Source organism: Puma concolor, chromosome C1, assembly GCF_028749965.1.
Source record: "Puma concolor isolate L17-30 chromosome C1, mPumCon1.1.hap2, whole genome shotgun sequence".
Classification (NCBI taxonomy): Eukaryota; Metazoa; Chordata; class Mammalia; order Carnivora; family Felidae; genus Puma; species Puma concolor.
Window position 1 is genome coordinate 175,160,505 of NC_141674.1, and position 19,716 is coordinate 175,180,220.

General features: G+C 38.1%; 1 protein-coding gene across 1 annotated transcript in view; it reads left to right on the forward strand.

Moving 5' to 3' along the window:
- ITGAV (integrin subunit alpha V) overlaps window positions 1-19,716 on the forward strand; it is a 92,733-nt gene that overhangs the window by 19,908 nt on the left and 53,109 nt on the right. The window contains exons 3-4 of the mRNA XM_086719108.1: window positions 15,833-15,924; window positions 18,332-18,446. Of these exons, the coding sequence (XP_086575234.1) occupies window positions 15,833-15,924; window positions 18,332-18,446 (207 nt within the window). The remainder of the gene's footprint in view (window positions 1-15,832; window positions 15,925-18,331; window positions 18,447-19,716) is intronic.

A 19,716-nucleotide genomic window follows, 5' to 3' on the forward strand; every position in this document is an offset into this window, starting at 1 on the left:
TGGTGCCTTTGAGGAAGGCTTCCCAGGTCACTTGGTGACATATGATCTAGCTAATGAAAAAGGAAATGGAATTCACTACATATAGAAGAGGGTTCCAAGTAGAGGAAACAGTATGTGCATAGATGAGTAAAAGATGTTTATGAATGAAAAGTAATTCTGTGTGACCTACATATGTGGAATCTGTATGTGAGTATAAAGTTTCTATGTGTAGTGTGAGGGCATTGAGGGCATGATGAGAAATGAAAGTGGAAGTAAGCTGAGGAGACATCTAAATGAAGGCACTCTAGGGCCACCTGGGTGTCTCAGTCAGTTAAACATCTGATTTTGGTTCAGGTCATGATCTCATGGTTCTTGAGTTCAAGCACTGCATTGGGCTCCGCACTGACTGTGTGGAGCGTGCTTGGGATTCTCTCTCTCCCATGCTCTCTGTCCCTCCCCCTCGCTCCCTCTCTCTCTCAAAATAAATACAAAAACTTTAAAAAAGTACCCTAGCAGTCAACCCAAATCCATTGACTGTAAAGCCTAACACACGTAGAACACTGTATTAAAAATGAAAAGGTCTAGATCTCAGTGGGTAGACCTTGGTTCCTTGCCCAAGACCACTTGACATGAACGTTACCTAGAAAATAACACTTTCAGTACCTATTCTATTAATTTTACTAGTCATTATTTTCAGTAGAATTTTATGTTATATGAAATAATGAATATTGCCCTGAATATCTTCAAAATATTATACATATGCCTTTCAAACAATAAGGGAAAATGGAGGGTTCTGTGATTAAAAGTTTAATTTAGTAGAAAACTCAGTGCAAGGTGGCAAGCTTAATTGATTTTTGAATGATATTTATGTATTACAGAGCCTGCAGGAACAAAAGGAAACCTCAATCTAAAATTTCTTATTTCTTAGATTTGTGAAGTTTTGCTCTCACATATGTTGTTGAGGACTTTCTTTCAAGCTATTGACTTGTGCTTCTCATCTTTTTGTTGTTGTTGTTGTTAACTTTAAACATAACCTTTATTTCATTTCTAGTTGTATTTTTTTGTGTGACTTTTTATTTTTCTTTTTCCTGCTGGTTTTCTTGACTTTATATGTAAACGGAGCCAAAGCTAGAATGTAAAAGGGAAAGCCTAGTGTCTTTCAGATATTTTACATACTTGTGTAGTGATTGAAATAGTACAATTGGATTTTTTTTAAACTAATTTTTTTGTTTGTTTTTTTGAGACAGAACACAAGCGGGGGAGAGGGGTAGAGGGAGAGAGAGAGAGAGAGCGAGTCTTAAGCAGGGTTTAAGATCAATGTGGGGCTCCATCCCCCAACCCTGGGTCTGAGCTAAAATCAAGAGTCAGATGCTCAACCGACTAAGCCGCCCCGGCGCCCTGCCCTCTTGAATTTTTTAAACCCTTTGATCTAGTGACTGCACATCATTAGTAGGTTTTAACCAAGGTCTGCATAATGGCTGAAACGGATTTTTCCCTCTTTGACAGAATAGTATGAACTTTGAACCATTGTGGAATTAATGAAACAAAAGGTCATTTAGGGTATGACGATGACTGATAACGTAGAAAACACAGTTAATTTATCTGAATAGGGATGTGGAAAACTAAGACTTAAGAAAAAATTAAGGTATACTTTAATATATTTTAGGAGTAAAAATATTCTAAAATGTATTCTATTGAGATGCAAAACAACATCAAGAATATTCGCGTAGCAGGATAGATGTGGTCTGTTTTCTCCATTTTGTCTTCATGCCTGAATTAATTTCTTGTTGTCGTAACAACTTACATTAAACTTGGTGGCTTAGAATAGCACAATTTTATTATCTTTAGTTCTGGAGGTCAGATGTCCAAGTGGGATTTGCGTTAAATAAGTGTTTTTATCAGTGCTGCGTTCCTTCTAGAGGCTCTAGGGAAGAATCTGTTTTGGTACCTTTCTAGCTTCTAGAGGCCTCCTGCATCCTTGGTTTGTGGTTCCTTCCTCCCTCGTAAATGCCGGCAGTGGCTAATCTGGTCTTTCTCAGGCTACATCATCTGACACTGACTCTTCTGCCTCCTCTTATGATTACATTGGGCCTGCTAAAATAATCCAGGGTAATCCTCCACTTCTGAGTTCCTTAATTTAATCACATCTGCAAAGTCCCTTTTGCCATGCAAGGACACGTTCACATGTAAAGTTCTGGGGATTAGGACACGGACATCTTTGGGCATGGGAGCATTATTCTGTTACCACAGTGCCCTTTTATATATTTTGTTGTTTGATACTGGTTACACTGCAAGCTACTTTGGGGCAAGGGGCATGCTTACATAAGTAGGTCTCGTTCCCTCTTATCCTTTTTTGTGTTGGCTCTGTGGGTATAAGGAATGCAAATTTGACTTAGAAGAGGTAAGCCCAGGGTCTGGCTCTGACACTCATTAGATATGACCTTGGGCAAGTGACTTAAGTTTGCCAGGGGTAATACCTACCCCTAAGGGTTGTCATGGAGAGCAAATGAGATGCCTGAAGGTATTTTAAAGAAAGAAGAGGTATACAAGTAAAGAAAAGGTTGTTTATATCGTGCCCAGACAACAGTTGTGGGGAAGTGAGTAATTATGGAAAATGAAAGAAATAAAGATAATTGTAGATATTCTTAAGTGGGTTATATCTGGGTTTGCATTTTAACCTGTTATGGTGACATTTGGGAAAATCCTCTTCTTGCTTTCCTTTTCTGTGAAGCGGATGTTATGAACAGACTGACTACTGCCCCGTTTCCTCAGTGATGAGTCTTTTCCGAAAAGATTGCACTGATGATCAGCACTGACAGAGGAAAACCTGGCCAAAGTCTCTGTTTAGAAATACGGCTTCCCTGCATGATTGTTAAACATATCTCTTAAAAACAGGAGAAGCTTCTACATTTGTGTTCCAAATTCAGTGAATGAGTGTCACCTCTCACTAACAGTATCTGTCCTAGAGAAGGTCACAAGTCAGGTTACTCCCCTGTCTACCCAAAACAGTTTGCTGGAACACTCAGCACTTATTCCCAGAAGGGCCTGGCTGCAGGCTGTGGGCAAACCCACAAACTGGCCTTGCTGGTTCTCTGGTAAAGAAAACGCTGTGGAATATTTTCTAGATGTTATTACTACACTTTGTATTTAATAGCAAATAGAAAACTTTCAGCTGCTCTCTGGCCTCTGTGCCATTCAATTTCGCATTCATTGCAATAAAAATAATCAGGCCGTCTCAAAAACAGCTTAAGTTTGACTTTGTACATTTTCTTTCAGTGTTGCGTCTAGGTCTTTCTACAGTTGTGACAGGACTACAGATTAGGAAGTTAAAAACACAAAGAAAAATAGAGTCCCTACCCTTGTTAATACAAAATAAATCTAAGGAATTTTTTTTTTTCGAAGTAGGCTCTAGGCCCAACGTGGGGCTTGAACTCATGACCCCAATATTAAGGGTCACATGCTGTGCCCACTGAGCCAGCCAGACACCCCCAGGAATTTGTGTTTCGTGAATGAAACTGTTTCTCTTGGTATAACCTGTCATCCCTTGGTGCAGAATTCTATTAACGGGAGAGCTGGGAGGCAACCTAAAAATCAATTAATCTAATTCTTTTATTACTAGTCAACTAATACTCATGCAGTTAGTAACACTTTAAGTGTTTCACCAAAAGTAGATTCATAGGATCCCTTAAAATCCATCTTTTCCCTGGCTCGCTTTGACCTGACTCATTATTTTAAGACTTAACTTGACTCGGCTTTTTTTTTTTTTTTTTTTTTTTTAATCTTCAGTAAAGACTTGGTGTTTAAAACTGTTAAATGCTTTCAGGATCATTCCTTCTCATCTCTAGGAAAAAACAAACCAGCATTGATAAAGCAATGGATGTTTTCAAAGGGCCTGTATTCTTTGTGCTGGCTCCAGCAGAGCCATCAGAATTACTCATGGAAGGGGAAGGAGATTTTGATTCTCTGTTCCTTGTGGTAGTCATAACTCAGTAAATAAATAAATACCAACCCCAGAGAAACAAGCTTCATCATGTTTTCTTCTGGCTCTACTTTTGACTCTCTTCTTGTTTGCTTTTGGAAAACAATTACATTTAGTTTTATGCAAAAGATGTTTCTCGACACCTCTGTGTTAGAATTAGTAACAGTTTCTCATGTTCATAGATTGTGATTTCAGAACTTATTTTTAGGTTCACAAATAATTAGTTTTTCAGTTGTCTGTAACTCCAAACACTTTGAGGTTAGGGATTTTTCTCTCATGTTTTGAGTCAATACAATTATGCTTCTAGAGACTTTTAAAGACATTTTGAAGTTTATAAAGCAAATCACCCTTCCATTAATACTAATATCTAACTGCTACATATCATCTATCAGAATTTCTTAAATTAAGAAACTGTAGGGACACCTGGGTAGCTCAGTTGGTTAAGCACCTGACTTTGACTCAGGTCATGATTTTGCAGTTCTTGAGTTCGAGCCCCGTGTCAGGCTCTGTGCTGACAGATTGACGTCTGGAACCTGCTTTGGATTCTGTTTCTCCCTCTCTCTCTGCACTCCTTCACTCGCACTCTGTCTCTTTCTCTCTCTCTCTCAAAAATAAATAAGCATTAAAAAAAAAAAGAAACTGTATTTTGTTACTAAGTCAAATTATTAACCTCCATTTTGGTCTTCAGTAATTTCTAGAATTTTTATTTTTATTTTTTTTGATGAATTATATTTTGCAATATTCTGCTGTATAGTTTGACTCTAAAACAGAATAGAGGAATAAGAATAGTAATGTTTATTCAGTTTACTAAATTTTCTTAAATTTTGTGAGCTAAAACTGCTTTAATGTGTGGGAGATGAAAGTGTGACCATAAAGTCGATTAGGAGGGGATGTAGAAGCTCATAACTAAAGCTTTATATGTGAAGATTAGTGGATATATATCCACACTACTTTTTTCGTCACCTTTGAAACATACAAATAATTCATATTCATTGATTGAATAATTAAGAAAACATCAAGAGGTAAAAAAATCCCAACCGCCCTGGAAACTAGTGTCCATAAGATATATTTGTATGTGTGTGTATAGCATGTTTGTGTATGTATCTTGTGGCCTACGTATATACTTTGTGTGTGTGTGTGTATGTATGTGTGTACACAAATACATAAAATTATAATTTGGTCAGTCTCCTATTGGACATTTTGCTGTTTTTGAAAACTATTGTTAACAAAGCAAACATGCTTATTAAGGCTTGTTCGTATTTTTATTTATTTAGGATTTTTAGAAATGAGACTTAGAAGCCAATGAAATGTGTTTTTTAACATACTTCTGATACATATTTGCTAAGTAGGAAAAAAATGATACAACCTATCCCTGAACCAGACGTTCCTAGGCTTTCTTAGTATCACAGGTGAAACATTTGTTTTAATTTATATTTCTGATTTCTAGTGAGGTTAAGTCTTTCCTCATGTTTATTAGCTCTTTGTATTTTTTTTGTATTATCTGTTCTTACTCTTTTTTTAAATAATTTTTTTAATGCTTTTTTTTTTTTTTTTTTTTTTTTTTTTTTTTTGTGAGAGAGAGAGTATGAGTTGGGAAAGAGCAAAGAGAAGGAGATACAGAATCCAAAGCAGGCTCCAGGCTGTGAGCTGTCAGCATAGCCCGATGTGGTGCTCAAATCCACGAGCCATGAGATCATGACCTAAGCCAAGGTCTGTAGCTCAACCGACTGAACCACTCAGTCTCCCCTGTTCTTCTTCTTGATCTGTAACCCGACTAATGCATCTGTTTATTTCTGTCCATTTTGAAAACAGGTCTTTATTATATATACATTTTTGCTTAGTGTTGCAGCTGTCTTTGCACTTGACAAGTTTGTCATTTGCTTTTTAAAAAAATTTTTTTTAAATGTTTTTATTTATTTTTGAAGGAGAGAGACAGAGAGACAGAGCATGAATTGGGTAGGAGTAGAGAGAGAAGAAGACACAGAATTCGAAGCAGGCTCCAGGCTCTAAGCTGTCAGCACAGAGCCTGATGCAGGGTTCGAACTCACAAACTGTGAGATCATGACCTGAGCCGAAGCCAGATGCTTAACCAACTGAGCCACCCAGGTGCCCCCGTCATTGCTTTTTAAAACAGCTTTATTGAGATATAATTTACCATAAAATTCACCTGTGTACCATTTTTAAGTGTACAATTCAATGAATTTTACTATATAGTTTTACAGATACAATGTAATTCCAGAGCATGTATCTCACCTTGAAAAGAAACATCTCATGTTCATTATCAGCCACTCTCCCATTTGCACCCCTAACCCTAAGTAGTCACAAATCTACTTTCTGTGTCTGTATATATCCCTTCTCTGGATATTTCATATAAATAGAATGATACACTATGTGGTCTTTTGCGTCTGGCGGTTCATCCACATGTGTAAATGCTCCTTTCCTGTTTTATTGCCCGGAAGCATTCCTTGATCCCTTCCTTGTTTATCCTGTCACCAGTAAATGCACATTTGGGTTGTTTCTACTTTTTGGTTCCTGTAAACAATGCTGCTATGAACATTCACGTACGAGTCTTTGGGCATATGTTTTTGTTTCTCTTGGATGAATACGTATGAGTGGAATTGTTAGGTCATATAGTAACTCTGTGTTTAACTTTTCAAGAAACTGCCAAACTATTTCAAAAATTGACCACACCAATTTTACATTCCTGCTAGCGGTGTGTGAAGATTCCAGTTTCTCCACATCCTTATGGACGTGTTATTTTATCTTTTTTTAATTCCAGCCATCCTAGTGAGTATGAAAGTGGCATTTCATTGTGATTTTGATTTGTGTTGACCTGACAGCTAATGATGTAGAACATCTTTTCAGGTACTTGTTGGGCATCTGTTTATCTCCTTTGGAGAAATATCTATTCAGGTTCCTTGTCTATTTTTAACTGGGTTTTAAAAAAAATCTTTAGTTGCAAGGAGAAGGGGTGTGTGTGTGTGTGTGTGTGTGTGTGTGTGTGTGTGTGTATATGAGTGTTCATTGTGGATACAAGTCTCCTTTTGAAAATAGGCTTTGTTGATATTTTCTCATTCTGTGGGTTGTCTTTTCACTTTTCTGTGTGATATTTTTTGAAGGTCAAAAGTTTAAAATTTTGTTAAGTCTAATTTATCAACCTTTTATCTCTTGGACTTTGGTTTTCTAGATCTTGCCTTATGTAAATTTGAAGGTTTATTCCTTTTTTCTTATAGCATTTTATAGGTTTAGCTCTTACTTTAAGTCTGTGATATATTTGTGTTTGTTTTGCTTTGGTAAGGTTTAAGATAGGATTCCTCATGAATCTTTTTGCCTATATAAGGCTATCCAATTGTCCCAGCACCATTTGGGAAATACTATTTCCCAAGAAAAATACTATTTCTTTCCCATTGAATTTTCTTGGCACCTTTAAAAAAAATCAGTTGACTATAAATGTAATAGTGCCATTGATGATAAACGGTGCTATATGTATTATTAAAACACACTGCTCATTTTAAGTCACCATTGGCTATAATACACACTCAGATTTCAAAGATGTTAATCGTATCTTAATATTTGCAGTTCCAAATCAGTACATTATTTTACAATAGCATTAGGTTACAAATACCAGCACTGTCTGACCACCTCTTCATTGTTTTGTCTCAGATTTCTTTTATAGCATTTGTGACTTTCTGGAAGTATCTTATATAATTATTTGTTTATTATGTCTCTCCTTGAAAGCAGGGACCTTATCTGTCTCATTTACTGCTATATTCCTTGCATGTATACATAAGAGGTACATGATCTATTTCTTTAACGTTTTTTATTTATTTTTGGGACAGAGAGAGACAGAGCATGAACGGGGGAGGGGCAGAGAGAGAGGGAGACACAGAATCGGAAACAGGCTCCAGGCTCCGAGCCATCAGCCCAGAGCCTGACGCGGGGCTCGAACTCACGGACCGCGAGATCGTGACCTGGCTGAAGTCGGACGCTTAACCGACTGCGCCACCCAGGTGCCCCTGATCTATTTCTTTAAATGAATGATCAAAGAGATTTATTCCTCCGGGCTGTTGATTTTCACATAAATAAGCAAACAATATTGGCAGAGTTTTCTTTGAGGCAAATTCGTTGCATGAAGTACAACTAAGCAAAAAGTGATTGTTGAGGTAAAAAAGCTGCTTAAAGAAGCCTGTAAATTGTCTATTTTATTAAAGGATGACAGTGGGGTGGCACTGTTTCATTTTGTTTTTATTGAAGTATAATTGATATATTAGTTTCAGGTATACAATATAATGATATATGCAACATAATGTATATATTGCAAAATGATCACTGCAATAGGATTAATTAACATCTGTCACCATACATAGTTACAGAACCTTTTTTTCTTAGTCTGAGAGCTTCTAAGATCTACTCTCTGAGTAACTTTAAAATACACAATACAGTATTATTTTATTTTTATTTTATTTTATTTATTTATTTATTTATTTATTTATTTATTTATTTATTTATTATTTTAATGTAAGTTAGCTAACATGCAGTGTATACAATGTGCTCCTAGCTTTGGGAGTAGATTCCCATGATTTGCCGCTTACATACAACACCCAGTGCTCATCCCAACAGGTGCCCTCCTCAGTGCCCATCACCCATTTTCCCCTCTCCCCGCCCCTCATCAACCCTCAGTTCTCTGTATTTAGGAGTCTGTTAACGGTTTTGCCTCCCTCCCTCCCTGTTTAGTAACTTTTTTTTCCCCTTCCCCTCCCCCATGGTCTTCTGTTAAGTTTCTCAAGATCCACATATGAGTGAAAACATATGGTATCTGTCTTTCTCTGGCTGACTTAGCTCACGTAGCTTAATACCCTCCAGTTCCATCCACGTTGCCGCAAATGGCCATATTTCATTCTTTCTCGTTGCCACGTAGTACTCCATTGTGTATATAAACCACATCTTCTTTATCTATTCATCAGTTGATGGACAGTTTGGCTCTTTCCATAATTTGGCTATTGTTGATAGTGCTGCTATAAATATTGGGGTACATGTGCCCCTATGGATTAGCACTTCTGTGCACTACAGTATTATTAACTATAGGCACCATGATGCTATATGTTACATTGTATTCATAGTCACTTTCTTGAGCAAAGAATAAGCTCTCTGAGGGACCTAAATAATTTCATTATTCATAGAGTCCTATAATTATAAATAGGAACCAAATGATTAAAAACAGAAGTAACTTCCAAATAGAGGTTTATTGCCTTGCTTTTCTTATGCTTTGGCTTTCTTTTTCACTTTGGCCTTTTCACGAAAGATGACATAATCTTGTTGCTCCAAAGGGTATTCTTTAGGTGTGAAAGGAAGAAACAAAAAACAAAATTGACTCTAGGGTGATAAGGTAACTTTGTCTTAAAAAAGCATCCCCTCTAGAGCAAGCTGAATGTTAGTGTCTTCTGAAACACCCTGAGGGAATGAGAGGAAATGAGAAGAGCTGACCATTAATCAGGGGACAGAGTCTAAAGTTTGCTCTGCTCAATATGCTTCTGTCCTCAAGTCTTCAATCACGGGAGTCTGATAAAATGCCATTGACAGATTTAAAAGCTGGCAAAAAAAGATATTAAATTTTCAAGCCTCTACTGATTTACTTGCTAAATAATGTCAAGTTTCTCTGCAACATTTTCCCCTATGTATTTTTGAAAGTGACTAATAGTTAGTTTCATGCCACTTTATTTAATTCAGGGTGGTTTCTTTTCATTTTCACTATGTGTGAGACACTCTTTTCCCCTTTGATTTCCTTGGGAGAGCAAGCTAGTCTTCCAAGGTATTTCACAGAACTATGGGTAGAAATCTTTGTGCTTTCTTGACTGTTGCCTGAGGAGACATTTCTTTCATCACTGCAGTATCTGTAGTTGTCTGGGTCTAATTTCCCTTCCGAGGTTGGTGGCATGGGCCAAGCAGCCTGTGATGTTCCAGCATCACTTGAAATGGTGACTTCAGGGCTGTGACTCAAAATGTTTACTTCACTGAGGCCCCAGAATAGCTGCCAGTTTTAGCCAGATTATGAATGAACTCCTTGTCAGTTCAGAGAGCACACTTTTCTTTTTTTTCTCCTCACCCCCTTCTTTGTTCACACTTCCTCTGAGCAAAACTTCTGCCTGAGTCAAGCATTTTAAGACTTGGTCTCTGGGAAAAGAGTTAAAATTGATAAAGGAAAACTTATTGTTTAGGAAACTTCTCAAAAATTGGGTAATCTGAGGTTGTGACCCTGTTGGAACTCAAGACACTTAAAGCAATGGGTAATACATGTTTCCTTGAGGACTCTTGCCTAAGTTTTGGATGCCAATGTATGCCAATGCATTATAACCAAATATATTTTACTCCTTTTGTTTGGTAATATAATTGAAAGCACATTTAATCATATGTTACTTAAGACATGGCTGTTTGGTTTTTGGCCGTACCAAAGTTTTAGTAAAGCTCCAGGTGTTTCTTTTTTAAAATTTTTTTTTTCAACGTTTATTTATTTTTGGGACAGAGAGAGACAGAACATGAACGGGGGAGGGCAGAGAGAGAGGGAGACACAGAATCGGAAACAGGCTCCAGGCTCTGAGCCATCAGCCCAGAGCCTGACGCGGGGCTCGAACTCACGGACCACGAGATCGTGACCTGGCTGAAGTCGGACACTTAACCGACTGCGCCACCCAGGCGCCCCAAGCTCCAGGTGTTTCAAATGCATTTTGTGTTATCAAAAAAAGCCGCATTGCCTGATGTTTTTTTCACATTTGATTGGTGGTCCTTCACTCTCATTAAAAACTATTGGGGGACATAGCTTGCCAAATGGAGAGAGCTATGGATTTTTGTGCTCCACAATGTGTGATGATGAAAATAAAACAGAAAACTGTAAAATTTGTAATTTCTGTTTCATGACCTTTTCTAGCTTAAGCTAAACCTGTTTATCTGCAAAGGCAGGTATCCTAATCATTATAGCAGTGAATGTTTTTGATTGTTTAAAATAAGAAATAAAACGTAGCGAATGAGAAGCACGTGGTGTTAGCGCAGAGCAGTATCCTACCATGTTGCTACCAAATGCAGATTTGGAGAAGAGTCTATTTCTTCAGAAAAAAAGGAATCATGGTGACAGTTTTTCAATGGAAAACTGGATAATACTATATAAAGAGGAAACTTCTCTTCAGCCTTCAGGAATACAGTTAAAGAACAATTGCTGGGCATAGAGGGCAATTCAAAAACCCCATGCAGCCCGTTCTTAGCACGGCAGCAAAGCTCTTGACAACCACTCCCCTCCTGACCCTTCTTTCTGGTCATAGCCAACAACTCACAGTTTTGTAAAAAATCCAAGTATAGGGGCGCCTGGGTGGCGCAGTCCGTTAAGCGTTCGACTTCAGCCAGGTCACGATCTCGCGGTCCGTGAGTTCGAGCCCCGCGTCAGGCTCTGGGCTGATGGCTCCGAGCCTGGAGCCTGTTTCCGATTCTGTGTCTCCCTCTCTCTCTGCTCCTCCCCCGTTCATGCTCTGTCTCTCTCTGTCCCAAAAATAAATAAACGTTGAAAAAAAAAAAATTAAAAAAAAAAAAAATCCAAGTATATCCACTCTTTAATCTCTGGCCACAAGATTTTCCCTTGGCCCGGAAAGCTTTCTCTTCCTTGTACTCTGCCACCCTCTTCCCATAACATTTCACACATTCCTCTGCCATTGTTCTACCATAAGGGCTTGTTCCTATGATTGTCTCCTTGTTAGGTATTTCCTTAGGGTCAGACTCCCTGTTTCATCATGCCTTAGCATCATGAATGGACAGCTACAACTGAAGGTTTTTTTTTTTTTAATTTTTAATTTTTAATGTTTATTTGTGTTTGACAGAGAGACAGAGCACTACTAGAGGGGTGGGGGGGCAGAGAGAGAGGGAGACACAGAATCCAAAGCAGGTTCCAGGCTCGGAGCTGTCAGCACAGAGCCCGATACAGGGCTTGAACTCACGAACCGTGAGATCATGACCTAAGCTGAAGTTGGACGCTCAACCACTGAGCCACGCAGGAGCCCCACAACTGAAGGGTTTAAATCAATAGTGAAAGGAATAAAAGTTTTAAGGTTAGGGGGCCATGGTAACAAAGGCTTGCAAATGGGAATGAATGTGACTTGTTCAAGAGACTGGGGGCTGAAGGGAAGGGAACTCTTACATAAAAAATAAATACATCTTAGGGGTCCCTGGGTGGTTCAGTTGATTAAGCATCTGGTTCTTGATCTCAGCATAGGTCTTGATCTCAGGATCATGATTACCAACTAACTAAATAATCAATATATATATTACACACCATTTTCTGGAGGGTTCATCATGTTAATTTAGCAATTAGCCCCTCATTGTTCTCTTTTAATATTGAATCTTCCCTGCTATTTTGTCTTTTATGACATTGACATTTTTGAGGAATCTGTATTAGGTCTTGTAGGCAGGAAAAATTGCATTAAGAATATCATGATTTTGGTTCTGCATCATTTTGTTTTTGTAAATGTCAGTTTTAAAGATTATGAGAAATTATATGGAGCCTTCATTTAAATCTTTCTGATGTGGTACAGCCTAAGATTTCCTCTAATAAAGGAAAGCTTTGCGGGGTACCTGTGTAGCTCAGTTGGTTAAGCATCCAGCTTTAGCTCAGGTCATGATCTCCCACTTCATGGGTTTGAGCCCTGTGTCTGGCTCTGTGCTGACAGCTCAGAGCCTGGAGCCTGCTTTGGATTCTGTGTCTTCTTCTTTCTCTGCCTCTCCCTTGCTCAAGTGCTCTCTCTCTCTCTCTGTCTCTCAAAAATAAATAAACATTAACAAAATATATAAAAAAAGAAAAGCTCTGGTTCTAGTTGGACATAGTTTAGGGTCTTGCCGAAAAGGCTTTGTCTTACCTGAAAGCAGAGGCAGGAAGTAGCAGTTCTGAGAATGTTGCACTTTTCAGTTCACATGCATTATTAGCTCATAAACTCAATTCCCTTAGGCTAAGATTACCTGAGTTTATCTGTGGTCTCAAGGGACAGTGAGTGGCAGTGAATCTTTCTGAGCACCAGCTGTTTCTTTCACAGTTGTAGTGTATTTCTCCTGCCTCATTAATATAAGGAGGAAAATGACTTCATTTCCTTTGTAGAAAGGAATAGAATAGAGTCTGCAGCACAGTAAGAGAACAGGTAGCTTGCAGTGGAATAAAAAGTTTATATTAAGTAACTTGTAACCACACATTTTATGGTTTAAATCCTTGAAAAATTATCAGGTGAACCCAGTCTGCCTAGAGGCTAAGCTTCTTTGTAGTTTTTGGTCAGGCCCTTTTGGAAATAGCAGAATGTATATTACTCAAGCTGTGCTAGGCTATATACTTCAGTAACAACATGCTTTATAAACAAAATCCCACATCTCACTCACTTAAAAAGAAGACTATTTCTTGCTCATGTCATCATTGAGTATGGGGAATTTGGCTGTTCTTACATTTTAAAACCTTTGGCTGAAGCTTTTTGTATCATGTGATTCCACCATCTTTTACAGACTTACGGATCAGAGAGAGAAAACACAGAGTATTCATATCTATTTTTTTTGTTTTGTTTTTTAATGAGTTGATTATTTTAGATTGCACAAATAAGTGAATTATATAATGAAGTATTTGTCTTTCTGTGTCTTAACTTATTTTGCTTAGCCTAAGTCTCTAGATCCATCCATGTTGTCTCAACTGGCAGGATCTTCTTCTTCTTTATGGCTGAATAATCTATTGTATGAATATGCCACATTTTCTTTTTTATTCATCTTTCAATAGATATTTAGGTTGCTTTCATGTCTTGACTATTATGAGTAATGCTGCAGTGAACATGGGAGTGCAGATACCCCTTAGAGGATAATAATTTCATTCCTTTGGATATATACCCAGAAGTTGGATTCCTGGGTCATGCAGTGGTTCCACATTTAATTTCTTGAGTAACCTCCATACTGTTTAATGGCTATATCAATTACATTTCTACCCACAGTGTACAGGGATTCCCTTTTCTCCACATCCTTACCAACACTTGTTATCTTAGGGGTTTTGTTTTGTTTTGTTTTGTTTGGATGATTGCCATCCTAACTGGTGTGAGATGATATCTTATTGTGGTTTTGATTTGCATTTGCTTAGTGATTAGTGAGCTCATATCCACTTTTACTTGAACAGGAAGCAACATCTGCCACTTTTGCTCTTAGCTTCGTGGCAAGAACTAGTTACGTGGCTTTAACGTAACTGTGGGAGGATGGGAAATGTAAGTGAGTCCATGGACCTGTGTGTCACTGACATGTAGTGTTCCCAGTGATGATGGCTTGGTGAACACAGGCTTCAGAGGCAAGCCAACCATACTGTTGGGAAACTTTGGTTTTCATGGTGAAGGGCTTATACTGGCTAAGTTCCATTTCTCCTTCCCCCTACTTATAAAAATGTGTTTTTGTGACCACTGACAAAAATCAGCTGTATTAAGAGTACAGAAAGAGGCCTTTGGAGATTCACACATTAAAGAAAACTTTTTTAAGATAATGAAAAAGAAGAATAGTATAGTGAACAGTATTATATCCTTTACCTTGTCTGTATTACATCTAGAATTATTGAAATTCTCAATTAATCTCAAGGTTAATCTCAATCTTCAGTTGGTCTTAAGTCTTCAGAAGGGAACTGAATAACCATAAGTACTACCTTAGATGAGTGCGATTTAGGAAATAGATTTAACATGAACCTTGTGATGACTATTTACATATTGGCTGGCAGTCTTAAAATTGATCCTTGTCTGCTATATTTTGTCCAGTATAGTTCTTGATATATATGTTTGTAAAGAATGATTATTATAAATAGATTTTAAGAGGAACATACTAGACTTTAGTCTCTCAAGAAAAAGTCTCTCCTTCCCCAAATGCTTTATGGATATGTTTCCATAATTCTTTCCTTGATCAATTTAAGAGCTTTTCCATGGAAAGGATTTTTTTTAATGTTTATTTATTTATTTTTGAGAGAGAGAGAGAGAGAGAGAGAGAGAGATGCATGTGAAAGAGAGTGTGAGCAGGGAGAGGCAGAGAGAGAGGTAGAGAGAGAATCCCAAGCAGGCTCTGTGCTGTCAGCATGGAGCTGGATGTGGGACTCAATGTTGTGGACAGTGAGCTCATGACGTGAGCCAAAATCAAGAGTCAGACGTTTAACTGACTGAGCTACTCAGGCACTCCTCATGGAAAGGATTTTTCTTTTCTTTTCTTTTCTTTTCTTTTCTTTTCTTTTCTTTTCTTTTCTTTCTTTTCTTTCTTTCTTTCTTTCTTTCTTTCTTTCTTTCTTTCTTTCTTTCTTTCTTTTTAATTTGCAATACTTTACATGAGTGGCTAGTACATTGGGAATAATTTTCTCGAAAATGTAAACTGAAAATAAATATTTGCATGTAGTGTACCAAATCTGATTCTTTTTCCCACCAGCCAGATCATGTCTCCTAGATTCTAACTCCCATGTTATAATGCCACTTGCGCTATCTTTGTCTTTTACTTTAGTCTTTTACTACTCGTGTTTTACAAAGGCCTTTTGTTTTCATAAATATATTTATATCATAGAACTTTCAGGAGCACAGTAGGTAATTATAAGTGTTTAATAGTTATCTTATAATTTAGCCACTGGGAAACTTTTCACATCTGCATTACAGTTAATGGGGGTTAATAACAACCCTGGGACACTTCTAGTCATCCTGTATTTTATTTCTTTGGTTAGTTGAAAGTTCCTGATATTCATCAAGTACACGAGGTAAATAGCTAATGTGGCATTTGATTAATCAAATTTGGTTAATCAAAGGCATACTCTTTGTGTGTCTGGATTGAAATAAACTCTGTTATACTAAGAATATATTTTTTTCTTAGGCAACAGAGATTATGCCAAGGATGATCCATTGGAGTTTAAGTCCCACCAGTGGTTTGGAGCATCTGTGAGATCAAAACAAGACAAAATTTTGGTAAGTCTTTTGGATATTTACCTGTAGGTGAGTTTTGTCAATTTATATGGAAACACAGAAAAGTTTCTGCTTGAAAGCTAGTAGTAAAACTCAGTGCTCTCAGGAGTCCAGGACAAGATGAGATAAGATAGCCCTGATCAAAGGCCGTCCTATCAAAGATCATCTCTGTCCTGCCCTTCACAGACTTGCTTTCTGATACTTTCCACCTTTATTCCTGCCTTGTTACCTTCTCCACTCTTGTTGATCCTTCCCCTCAGGGTGTTTCTGTCCAGCCGGGTTCAGGATGAGTGTGCCTGTGATTAATCACACGCACTAATACCTCTTTTTAAAAACACAGCAGCCTTCCCTTTGCCTCTTTCCCCTGCTATGCCACATTCCTTGCTCCTCTTTTCAGAAACTTTTTCAGTGTTTTCTTCAGTTATCCCCTCTACTTCTTCACTGCCTGTTCTTTTCCCAACCACAGTCAAACTCAGGTAGGCATGGCTAAAGTCACCCTAGGCTTTCAGGTCACTGAAATCACTGGTACTTGTTGAATGTTTCTTGCCACTCAGCACCATTCAACAAGGTCAGTTAGCCCATTCTTTTTGAACTGCTTTTCTTCCCTTGGCTTCTGGAACACTGTACTTTCTTGGTTTTCTCCCATCTCCCTGCCTGATCCTCACTGTCTTTTTGAGCAGCTCCTCTTCTGCTCAGTTTCTAAGTGTTGAGTGTCCTAGGTTGGGTTCTGGGCCACCATCTTCTCTAACTACACCTTTTACCTGGCTGTTCCTATTCTGTCCCATGGCTGTAAATACAGTCTATATGTCATAATCCCTAAAGCTATATCTCTATTTCTTAATTCTCCCTGGATTTTCAGAGTGTTTCCGAACTAGCTATTGGCATTTCCATTTGGATATCTCCTGTGTTACTCAAAATGAACATAGCCAAAATAGAACTCTTGTTACCCTTCATCAGAAAGGAAAAAACACGAAGATAATGCTCTCCATATAAAACTTCCCCAGCCTGTTTACAGCTATGACTCTCTATCCCCTCCACCAGCAAGCCCTATCAATTCTGCCTCCAGAATGTATCCCACATCCATCTAGAAATCATCACCTGCACTGTTTCCACCCTGTACCCAGCCACTATTGTAACCTCCCTGGGTTCCTGCAGTGGCGCGTCTCCTCTTTCTGCTTCCTCTCCTGCAGTCCATCCTCTGCGGTTCCTCCTCTGCAATCCTTTTTCCAGAGGAGGGCCAGAGTGAGCCAGAGCATTTCATCTTCTTAATTAAAACCGTCAGGTGGTTTTCCATCACTCATAGAGTTCAAATCCCTGCTTATCCTGGCTTATAAGCACCCCCACAACCAGGTCACTGGCTCTTGTCTCTTTGGCATCATCTCACTCCATCTTGCAGGCTTTAGCCACACTAATCTTCATCCCTTCCATATGCCAGGTCACTGCAGTTAGTACCTTAGTGTGTTTGTTCCCTGTCCCTGTTTTATGCTCACCTTGTTGATTTTCACTTGGCTAGCTCCTTGTCATTCTGACTTCAGCTTTCATTTCTTTTCCCCAGAAAGCCCTTCCCTGTTGTAATTACCTGCATAGTATTTATTGCTGTTTTTTTAAAATATGATGGTGGGGCATTAGGGAAGAATTTGTTTAGGAGCTGAAATTTCACAGGAACTCTACAGGATGTGTCTAATTGGAGGTCAAGGATGGGGTTGAGAGTGGGTCATTCTAGGCACAAAGCAAAGAAGCAGAAGTAAGCAGGTGCAAATAGTCCTTATACACGAAACATCAAGTACATATAGAGAAGTAGCAACAATCATCTCCTTTCACTTTTTTCAGGGTAAATATAGAGTAACCCACTGTTGAAGTCTCTAGCATTTGTGTTAATGTTTTGCTTCAAAAAGTATTACAGAAAGTTCATTGAACTTTTTTGCCATCAAGTTAAACTGTTACATTTTGGTACATTACTACGTTATTAAAGCATACATTATTCTACTGCTCGTGTATGGCGTTAAAATCCATAACTCTGAAAACAGAAGGGTCACAATTTATTTGGAAAGTAGATCAAATGAGCACTGCAAAGTCTTTTACTTTTTTCTTAATAATAAATTATTTGCTTTATAATTTAGGGTGTAGTCTACGTGTGTAAGAATGTTATTTAGTTACAGTGTTGATTCGATCAGCTTAGTGCTGATCAAAAAAAGTGCTACATGAAGTAATTTTTTGCCATTTTGAAAATGAAATATGTGAAAAAGGTACTTATCACTGTTGTGATCTGGAATTCATAGTATAGGATAGGTGTGGTTACTTTCTATTAATGCTTAGAAAGTGTTGTTCAATTCTGGGGTAGTGTAGATTGTCTGAAACACTAATCTTTTCAGGGAATTTTTATGTTGTGGACCACCACCTTTGATTTCAGGCCTGTGCCCCACTGTACCACTGGAGGACTGAAATGAAACAGGAGAGAGAGCCAGTTGGAACATGCTTTCTTCAGGATGGAGCAAAGACTGTAGAGTATGCTCCATGCAGATCAAGTATGTATAAGAAGTGGACCAACTTTTAAATGAGGGTTGGGAAGCCTAATTTGTTAAAAGTGTGTGTGTGTGTGTGTGTGTGTGTGTGTGTCTAAAAATTGTAGACATGTTGTGTTAGTCAAGAGATGTTCCATTGACCTTCTCTAACACAGATGCAGGACTTCCTAAAACAAAAGAAGCTGATGCAGTAGGTCTACCTCAGGCCTGTGTACCCACATTTTTAGGAAAACTCCTCAAGGTGATTTGATGGATACCAGAGTTTAAGAACTAGAGCTTTATATTAATAATGTATGTATAATATATGTATAATATATTATATACATATTATAATATATTATAATGTATGTATAATATAATATAGTATAATATAGTATAATATATATTATAATGTATGTATAATATAATATAATATATTATACTGTATGTATAATATATGTATGTCTTTAAGACATATATATGTGGGCGCCTGGGTGGCGCAGTCGGTTAAGCGTCCGACTTCAGCCAGGTCACGATCTCGCAGTCCGTGAGTTCGAGCCCCGCGTCAGGCTCTGGGCTATTTTTATTTTTATTTTTTTTTAAATTTTTTTTTTTAAACGTTTTTATTTATTTTTGGGACAGAGAGAGACAGAGCATGAACGGGGGAGGGGCAGAGAGAGAGGGAGACACAGAATCGGAAACAGGCTCCAGGCTCCGAGCCATCAGCCCATAGCCTGACGCGGGGCTCGAACTCACGGACTGCGAGATCGTGACCTGGCTGAAGCCGGACGCTTAACCAACTGCGCCACCCAGGCGCCCCCATATATATGTCTTAAAGAGCCAGAGTTTATATAGGAAGGTAAAAACATTCAGCTCAGGACTCTGAGTCTGAATTTGCCTCCTTTTATTATTCTTTTAATTAAAAAATTTTTGTTTCAAGATTTTATTTTTAAGTAATCTCCACACCCAACATGAGGCTTGAACTCACAGCCTTGAAATCAAGAGTCACACACTCCACCAACCGAGCCAGCCAGGCACTCCTCTTAAGTCAGTTTCTTTGTCAGTCTGTTATCAGCCTTACTCTTCTTTTGATGATCCAAAAGATCTCACTTTGTTGTCTAACACTGTTTGAAATTTCAAATGGAATTCATGTGGTGACTAAAGGTGATTTTGAGTCCTTACAATTTTGATCGTGCTTTTCCAAAGGAGATTCCAGTTCTTTTGCCTTCCCGTCTTTGTTCAGTGGCCACCACTCTAGATCCTCTTTATACAAGCAATGTAAAAATAGCTTACT